The 10,055-nt window shown below is 44.3% G+C and overlaps 1 protein-coding gene across 1 annotated transcript; it reads left to right on the forward strand.

The window, feature by feature from the left end:
- Positions 1–1,094: 1,094 nt before the first annotated feature.
- LOC128306505 (acetylcholinesterase-like) lies at positions 1,095–9,634 on the forward strand. Its single transcript, XM_053044037.1, is given in 12 exon segments — positions 1,095–1,223; positions 4,453–4,994; positions 5,230–5,383; positions 5,385–5,444; positions 5,491–5,683; positions 5,754–6,037; positions 6,115–6,322; positions 6,403–6,545; positions 6,837–6,989; positions 7,066–7,229; positions 7,299–7,474; positions 7,816–9,634. Coding segments are annotated over 11 exon segments (1,959 nt in total). The 5' UTR covers positions 1,095–1,223; positions 4,453–4,698; the 3' UTR covers positions 7,944–9,634.
- Positions 9,635–10,055: the final 421 nt, after the last annotated feature.

Here is a 10,055-nt window from a genome sequence, read left to right on the forward strand (position 1 = left end):
TTGAATAAAGTACCGGAAATTAATTCAGAGAGATGTTTCATTCGTTCTTATTACGTTGCCTTTAGCGGGTAGTAAGTACAGCTTAGTAATTAATACATCTCTAGTAGTAGAAGTAGTTTGAATAGAACAGAGCTTCAATACCGGTTTCATATGAAGCTCTTTTAAACGAACGTTCATCTCAGCTTCCTGACCCAAACGTACACTGGCCACCATGTCAACCCCTTTTAGGTTCATAATTTTGCTCTTCCATTCTGCCTTCGAATTGCGCTGCGTTGCTTTCACGCTGCTAATCATAACGATAATCTAATGAGCGGCACAATTGGTTGCATTCAGTACTTGTTGTCTGTTTTGGATGCTGTTTCGCTGTGTCAAACGGGGGCCAGTAACTAATTTAACCCAAAAGGGACAAGAATGAGAAAAAATACACACTTCATGCTGGTGTGTATGCACGCACCTCTCACATGGGTTGCTGGATTGTGCGCGCGCCGTAAACCTGGCCCCCGCGCCCCCCTTTTCTTACCGTAGATGTGTGAGTGAGTGTGTGTGTGTGTGCAAAGCATGGGCTAAGGACTTGGGGCCAAAACTCCAATGCACCGTTTGGGTCATCTCTTTCCGTCTGTTTGCCGCTGCTGGCCGCGGCCACGAAGCGGAAGGGAAACAAGCAATGTGTGTTTACCTCCCTTCGATTCTCTCTTCCTTCCCCCCATCCACACACAGCTGGTCGAGCGGTGGAATCGGTCCGGTGGCCGGGAACACTGTAGCCCGGTGGGATGTGGTACTACTGCTCGTGGGTTTATTAACTCCTCCCGGCTCTCAAATCCGGCAAATGCCCGTTTGTGTGCGTTTTTTCCTATTGCAGCTGGTTTGCGAGAGCAGAAGAGACGCCAGCACGCGCGCTCGCGCGCTCACTTACAACACGGGGAACCCTGCTGGCGATCGATCGTCGGCTACCGAAGGGCGACGGTACTTCGTTGCGCGTGAGAGCCAACTGCTGCTTCAGCAATCCCTCCACCCCCATTCCATAGTGCTTTCGATGCCTGATAACTAGGCCGCAACTGCTCAGGACCTGCCGCGTACGTGTCAGTTTCAGTTGAGCTGTGGAAAGATTAACATTTTGATACGAAGCCGTGTTTTCCGTTCCGTGTTTGTGTTCCCGATAAGGCTTTTGCATAATTCCACACACACTGGCCGCACATCGAACACACAACAGAGGAGCTACTCGGGTCCGCGGGGTTTCTTTTTCGTTAGTTTTTTCCGTAGGGATCGAATATACGGTTGTTTGGTGCGGTTTGCCGTGGTTTGTGTGCTTTATTCGTTGTTGTTGTTTGTTGTTGCGTGTGTTTTTTCCCGGATGCACCAGCTGGTTCAGTACATATGGGGGCAACAAACGGTCACAAAACCCAAAGGAAGTTTAGGTAGAATCACGGATAATCGTTAGTTGCACAGCGGTGCGATTATAGCTTCACGTGTGTAGCATAAAACTCTCCCATCCGACGCGGATACGCTTGGCTTGTGTGTATTCGAAAATTTGAAAACATCCATCGGAATGTTATAGGTGCGTTGTGAAGTTTTGGTACAGCAAGAGTGTTAAAGTTTCCTGACAGAAAAGGGCGAAGATCCCCGGGAAAAGCTAGTGGAGGGGGAAAGGGGGGGGGGGGGGGAAACCATGATTGTTTTCCTCCCAGTGGGGCCCTCTTCTTCCCCTTCTTTAGCGTCCTCCTCGAGAATTTGCTCCTCCCGAGCCCCGAGACGGGTCGGAAACGGTACAACACCACCTCTTACCAGATGTGGGCAATGTTTTATTCAACACGCTACTCGCACCAGTGTACGCCTTCCAATCAACCCTTCGCGAATAATAAAGATTGACGGGGTGGGCATTGGCTAGCAACGCACACCAAAAGTGTCCATCGACCTTTTTTTTCCGTCACTGGTCGCGGCGTCTGGTGGGCTCGTCCCTTGGCAAGGACAGGCGATGTGTGTGCTGTGCTGTGTAGACGATATTCCCACACCCACACACCTTCGAATGTCCTTCCTCGTTGTACGCTACACCTTGCTAGGTGTAGGGTGGTTGGGGTAGGAGTGGGCCAGTGAAGAGGAGAGGAAGGGAGTGGAGGGTCCCTCGTCGCATCAACACAGAAACGTATCTTCCGAGTAATGCCTGGGGGTTACTGTAGTAACGAGCGAGCCCAGAAGTAGCTATAGTATTAGTGGGGTAGAAACCGTAGTAGTAGTAGTAGTAGTAGTAGTACACGTAGGACACGTAGTAACAACAGCAATAATAGTAACATCATTACCTCGACGGAACAGCAATAACAACAGCAAAAAAAGCAAAGTTGTAGATAAATTCCAGCAGATGGTACTGGAATGCACTGTGTGTGTGAAGTTGATTGAGGTTCAATTGTTGAGGAATGCATTGGATGTGGTGTCCTTGCCCTGCAATAACATCCCGGACATCCCGGATGTCCTCACCGGGGGACACCCTCAACATCAGCTATCTCCATAGGCCTAGAAGTTGAAAATAAGAAGAACAATACTTCCTCTTCCTCCTAGCAATATCCCTCCGCTCCTGAGGAATATCCGGCAATATCGCAAGGCATTCCTTATTCCGGTAGAGGGCGGAAAGGAAAAATCAATATCCTTTCTCTCTCTTTCTCTCTCTCTCTCTCTCTCTCTCTCTCTCTCTCTCTCTCTCTCTCTCTCTCTCGCTTCGGCAACGCTATTCACCTGTTTGCCCATTCGGTTTTGACATTTTATTGCGGAAAATGGCGGCGACCGACGGTTTAGATTCCAAAGGGTTTTGCACTACCGTACTCTAGGCACCTGCCGGTTGACTTCCAGTTTTCCTCAACACCAGCTGAAAAGCAACACTGGCCCATGGAACTGGAAATGAAAAGCTTGAGTAGCAACATACACACACACACGCACGCATACAAATCAATTGAATTTTCACTGTATTTATCGAATTAGTTGCTCGTGTGCAGCCGCCTGGCATCTCCCGCAAGCTTGTACGCTCAAGGTCAAAGACAGATGGCAGGGTTGCTGTTGCCTGTCCGTGCGCGTGGGCGTTTGTGTTTTGTTGGTTCTGTATGTGCGTGTGTGTGTGTGTGTTTTTATTCTTCTTCTCTCTCTTTGCTGGCTTTTACTGGCTGCTTGTTAGTAGTAAAAAGCCAAACTGTGGATAGGAGTAAGCGGCATCGTATGAAGGGCGGTAGAACCTTCTTCGTGGAAAGGACGAAATGATTGTATAACGATACAGTCGAGTGTGTGGGGATGTGCTTGATGTGGGGTATTCATAGTACTACTACAGAGGTAGTACTTTACGATTATGTGTGTGTTTTTTCTTCTTCCTCCTCTATTCGCAAGCACTTCTAGCCCCAGTCCCATAGCCAATGGCACCAGAGTTCGTTACGTGAGGTTACACACACGGTACATGTAAATTAAACATGGCGCGGTTTTGCTTTGTTGCATCGCGCGAAATCAATAAATTACATAATGTCGTACCGATGAAACGAATTGTTTGTTGAGCTCAATGTCGAAGTACGCACCAATATGCAATCACATGTTTTGCCTGTGCGAACCTTGTATTGTTGTTGTATAGGTGCGGGAGTGAGCTATATAGATGACACCATTAGATGGTAGGAACTGAACCTGTGCTCCGTTACAGAGCAAGTTGGTGGTCAAACTTAGCAAAATGCGGTCGATAGGATAAGTTTTTTCAGTGAATTGCATGTGGGACAGAGGAAGTGCACGAATGCAAACGGATTAGGGTGAAGGTCAAATATGTAAATAATTAAAAACATTCCCATTCGTCTATGTATGGTCAGATCGATTCATACGGTGCTTTTCTATATCCTCACCAAGGACTTTTGAAGCATTTGATGTGCTTTTTATATGTGGTCTGTGGAGTTGGAGATGCCAATAATTACTGTTTATTCTCCATGGCCTGGCAAGGTGTACATAGGAGCTGATTGTCTTGGCTTGTTTGAGATTTCTGGAAATAATGTCTTACAATAAAAACTCCAACGTTTAGAATACCTCCATGGACCAGGTTGTCTAAAGTACCTAGCGTAATATTACACCTCCCAAAAAAAAACAACCTAAATGTGTTGATACAAAAAGCTCTCCAATGTGGCACACTAGTGTGTTGCGACATGCGAAAGCATACGTTTATGGTGTTGTTTTTATGTAATATTAATCTCGATGTCAACGTGCCCTCGGCGACAGTTGAAGCTTGCGCACACGACCGTGTGCATTACATTTCTCCAGCATATGATTTCAATTTACGATTACTACTGGATTGCATGCCGTCGCGGATAACGCAGTGTTGACTCACTTTCGCTGATGGGGGGATTATCTTTCGACGAAATATCTCCAGTGACCCCCTAATGACTTGTATTGGCTACGTCTAGAAATTATGTTACAGCTTCAATTTTACTCTATACGCACCAACAGCGCACAGTGACTGTAAAGGACAGTTCTTTTGTACGTGTAACTCCAAGTTAAAAAGGGCAATGATGTGAAATGTGAGTGGCGAACCGCAGCATAACAGCAACTGTATCCAACAGCAAACACAGCAGCATTCAAAGCGTGACTCTATACCCGCGGCTGGTCGTACAAGAGTACTCGACCCATACCATCTATCAAACAAGAAAAAAACACACAAGGCAGGAGCTCGCTACGGCTCGTAGATCCGACACCATGTTTGTGAACCAGTGCACCCGCCGACCTCACATGAATGTGTTTGTGCTACTGCTCGGTGCGACTGTGATATGCCCCGCTTATGGAATAATTGATCGGCTGGTGGTACAAACCAGCAGCGGTCCGATACGCGGACGTTCGACGATGGTGCAGGGGCGCGAGGTGCACGTATTCAACGGTGTCCCGTTCGCAAAGCCACCGGTGGATAGCTTACGGTTTAAGAAGCCTGTCCCAGCAGAACCATGGCATGGGGTGCTCGATGCAACCAGATTACCTCCATCATGCATACAGGAGCGGTGAGTGAAGTGTTGGATATCAGCGTGACTCTTTAAAATTGCCATCATTATGGCCAAGTTAAACTATATGCTAGCCTGAAGAACTGATGGCCTTGTGCCACGGCATTCGATCTAGCACACCTGAAGGTCGCGGTTCGAATCTCATCAGCGTTCTCCGGGACCTGTTAATGTTGTTGACTTTCATAAATTTGCATGTTTATCAATGTTTCAATGTTGTTGTTGTGACGGTTTTTAGATACGAATATTTCCCTGGCTTCGCGGGCGAAGAGATGTGGAACCCTAATACGAACGTTTCGGAAGATTGTCTATATCTCAACATATGGGTGCCAACAAAGACACGCCTTCGACATGGTAGGGGTCTGAACTTTGGAAGCAATGACGTAAGTAAATGTGGAGGGTTGCAATGCAAATGCGGCTTCTGACCACACTACGCACTCCGCGCATCCCACAGTACTTCCAGGACGATGATGATTTCCAGCGCCAGCATCAGTCCAAGGGAGGGCTGGCAATGCTTGTTTGGATTTATGGTGGCGGTTTTATGAGCGGCACCTCCACGTTGGACATTTACAATGCCGAAATACTGGCCGCGGTCGGTAATGTCATCGTCGCGTCGATGCAGTACCGTGTCGGTGCATTTGGTTTTTTGTACCTTGCCCCGTACATCAGTGGGTACGAAGATGACGCTCCAGGTGAGTGACACGCACCGTTCGCCCAAAAGGTTGCAGGATCTGAACTGACGGTTGACATCATCTATTGCAGGCAACATGGGTATGTGGGATCAAGCGCTGGCGATACGATGGCTGAAGGAAAATGCGAAAGCCTTCGGTGGTGATCCAGATCTGATTACGCTGTTTGGCGAGTCGGCTGGTGGCAGTTCGGTGAGTTTGCATCTGCTATCGCCAGTCACACGAGGGCTCTCGAAGCGTGGCATTTTGCAATCCGGTACACTGAACGCCCCCTGGAGCCACATGACCGCAGAGAAGGCACTACAGATCGCCGAAGGGCTCATCGACGACTGCAACTGCAATCTGACAATGCTGAAGGTATGTGCTGCGATGTTTGGGGTTGTGCCCAAACGAGGTGAGAGCCCGCATGTTCACTGTTCGTCCAATTCTCGCAGGAATCGCCTAGCACGGTAATGCAATGCATGAGGAATGTCGATGCGAAGACCATCTCGGTCCAGCAGTGGAATTCGTACTCCGGCATACTGGGATTTCCTTCAGCGCCGACCATTGACGGTGTGTTTATGACCGCCGACCCGATGACCATGTTACGCGAGGCTAATTTGGAAGGAATTGATATTCTCGTTGGCAGCAACCGGGACGAGGGTAAGCAAAGTGTTCAGAACGGAAAGCAAACGATCTCCTCCTGCAGACTTTCATACGTGGTTCTGGTTATCTGCTTTCAGGAACCTATTTTTTGTTATACGATTTTATAGACTATTTTGAAAAGGACGCGGCAACATCATTGCCCAAGGATAAGTTTTTGGAAATTATGAACACCATCTTTAACAAAGCATCCGAGCCGGAACGTGAGGCAATAATCTTTCAGGTAGGTACATTAACGTAGGCATTATTTTATGAAAAATGGATTGATTTTGGATATTTGTTATACGAGTTCTCGATGGTTGGTGTGGCACTTCGGGTCGCCCGAATATAGTCAATTTGCATACATATTATTGTTTGGGTCTTCCGATTGGGGCACTTCTGATTAAAAAAAAACTATTCTAAAAATATTTAGTCCAAAATCAGTCTATATGTTAGATATCTCAAAAATTTATCTAAAACTATTGGGTGTAAGATAAGTTCTATATACTAATTCATCAATGTGATGCAATTGCAGTACACGGGTTGGGAAAGTGGAAATGATGGCTATCAAAATCAACATCAGGTTGGGCGAGCGGTTGGTGATCACTTCTTCATCTGTCCAACCAACGAGTTCGCACTCGGTCTAACGGAGCGTGGTGCATCGGTTCACTACTATTATTTTACACACGTAAGTTGACAGACAAAGCGGAAAGATATTAGTGCAATACAAGTTATATTAACCTTTTCGTGTCACTGTTTTGCAGCGTACCAGCACATCACTTTGGGGTGAATGGATGGGCGTACTGCACGGGGATGAAGTCGAGTACATTTTCGGCCAGCCGATGAATGCGTCCCTGCAGTACCGGCAGCGGGAGAGGGATTTAAGCCGACGCATGGTGCTATCTGTCAGCGAGTTTGCACGGACAGGGTACGTTAGCTATTTAGTAATAGTAATAGTGCGCCAAACTTATCTTTCTGCTAACTTTGCTTTCCACAGAAACCCCGCCCTGGAAGGTGAACATTGGCCTCTGTATACCAGAGAAAATCCAATCTTTTTCATCTTCAATGCGGAAGGTGAGGACGATCTGCGAGGCGAGAAGTATGGTCGCGGACCGATGGCAACATCGTGCGCATTTTGGAATGACTTTTTACCAAGGCTACGAGCATGGTCAGGTATGTGTATAGTGATTGGGTAATGACCGCGAGTATTCTTGGATTCGTTCAATTTAGGCAACGTTCAGAGCATCAGAAGGTACTTCATATTGAACATCTGTTATACAGAATAAGCTTATGCTTAAGCTTATTAAGCTTAAGAAATCTTCCGATATTTTGAATTTTTCGAATTTTGGAGCACTGCGAGAGGATTTATGTCTAGCAGATGTTAGAATTTTGCTTTTGGTTTTTTTTTTGACAAAACACAGTGAGCGACAACCATTCACGGAACGAACGGCTTGAAGAATATCTTCACAGATTCACACATTGATATTCCTTTATTTATTTATTTTTTTTTGCAGTACCGTCGAAAAATCCGTGCCACATACCCGAGCAATTGTCGACAGCCAGTACGGCCAGAACAATGCCCATAGTTGTGATGGTGTTGGTTTGGATGATCCCGCTGTTGGCGGGATTGGTTGCTAATTAAAAACCAGCGTGCGGGAACGCGTTCACTCACACACAGTTCACTTGCACACGCGTGAGGGGATGCTATTTATTAATGCTTACGTAGTGGACATATCCGATCGTACTAAGTATCATTGGTTTGTGATGGCGTATATACATATATATATCGAATTTCAAGGAGCTTTTCTGGTGAAGCGCAGGCGCTTTTCATCATCATGGATACCCATAAACCTTTTTTAAAGTAAAAGAAAAACTAAAAACAAAACAAACCAACCGAAACCAAAAGAAGAAGAAGAAGAAGAATAAAGGAAGGAGACAAGAAGATAAAGATACAAACTAAACAAACATAAAAAAAAACACACACACCCAAACACAGACACACAAAGAAGCATACATTCGCCACGACGTTACCAAAGGACTGGATCCTGTGATCTTTTTCTTTAGGTACTGGGTGCCCTATAAAAAAAACAACCTCTGTCACAAATACATATCACGTGCTTGAAGACTTATGAAATATTGCTGTGTAGCTATATTAGTGAATATTGAAAACAAAATAACAAAAGCGTAAATTGTAAGCACAACGCGTAAAGTTTGCCGGAATGTTACGGACGGCGCGTTTTGGACACACACTAATGCAGTAGATTGTGAATCCTCCGTTTGAATCTACTTCTCTCTCTGTGTTTCACGTGATAATGGGTTTTTCTGTGTTGTTTCGTTTCAAACTAGTTATCTTTATATAAAATTTATAAAGTATATAAATACTCGAAGAGAGAGAGAGAGAGAGAGAGAGAGAGAGAGAAAAAACCCGAAAGAGAGAAAAAGAATTAGAAAAGAGCACTATTTAGATGTTACATTAAAGATATTGCTGATAAGTTAGTGTTATTATTTTGATGGCTTTGTTTTAAACATAGAAGCAAAACAGAAGAAGAAGGTAATCTCCTCCCCCAAACAATGGAAGGGAAAAACGCCCAATTTGCATTCAATCGTAAGAGTTAAACATCCATCTTTTTTAGATGTTCAAACCGACTATTTAATATAAATATGTAAAACCCAAAACATATCATGCAACAACAACACAAAAAAACTCAAGAAACTGGATAAACTTAGATATTAATATACATTATTATAAAGAAGAGGGAAGAACAACCCAAGAAAAATAGAAGAGTAACGAATGCAGTAAAGAAAGAAGGAAAACTAAAACAAAGAGTAATAGAGTAAGGAAAATCTACCTTTATAAGAAAGCTTTTTATGAGAATTGTAAAAGTCACTTTAAAAACGAAAAACCAAATCAAGAACCTAGAAGAAGTAAACAAATATAAAACCGTAATGAAAGCTGTGTGCGGCGATATTGTTAGTACTGCTACTATTAGTAAAAAAAATTGAGTTGGTTTATAGTAACGGTCTAATATACGCGATGCGGTCTTATGATCAAACATTCATCATATATGTGATTCATATCGTGTTTAGCCTGGTGGCAGGCTGATGATAGTAAAAAAGTGCGAAGCAAAAATTCGTAAATATCTGAAAAGACAGGAGGACATAAAACCAATTCAAACAAAAAAAGGGCCACAAACCATCCTGTGACGCGTATGAACAGTTTTATCTAGAAAAGTATATCAAATTGAATGTGCACTGCAGCATATACTGCAAGAGAAAAAAAAACAAATCCACACTCACACAACAACAAAAACAAAAAATACGAAGACATATCAGGTGCTTTAGTCGTTATCATAATTAATGAGTAGATAATAATCTGCACCGCCTCCCCCACTTTTGAACAGTGCAGTAAACAATGCTTTTATCAGACATTAATGGATCCTCGCGCCGTTCGCTAGCCAGTTCTATTAACTCCCTCGATGAACAATAAAAAAAACCAAACACACAGTTGTCAGACAATTTTCAATTGGTTCTTAAAGAGGCTCCACTTTAATGAATCAATTTTAAACAACAACAACACAACAAGAGCAGACAAGAAAAAACAATAACGATTATGCGAGGTGTATAACAGTGTTCTACGTAACAAACTGATGGGCATTTTTTAGGCTCGTGGCAACTATCCACTAGGAAACATATTGTTGGTATCAGCAATAAATCTGCTATGGTCGTTATACAATAGCAGTTTCATGCATATGTA

The sequence above is a fragment of the Anopheles moucheti genome, chromosome X (genome assembly GCF_943734755.1).
Source record: "Anopheles moucheti chromosome X, idAnoMoucSN_F20_07, whole genome shotgun sequence".
Taxonomy (NCBI): domain Eukaryota; kingdom Metazoa; phylum Arthropoda; class Insecta; order Diptera; family Culicidae; genus Anopheles; species Anopheles moucheti.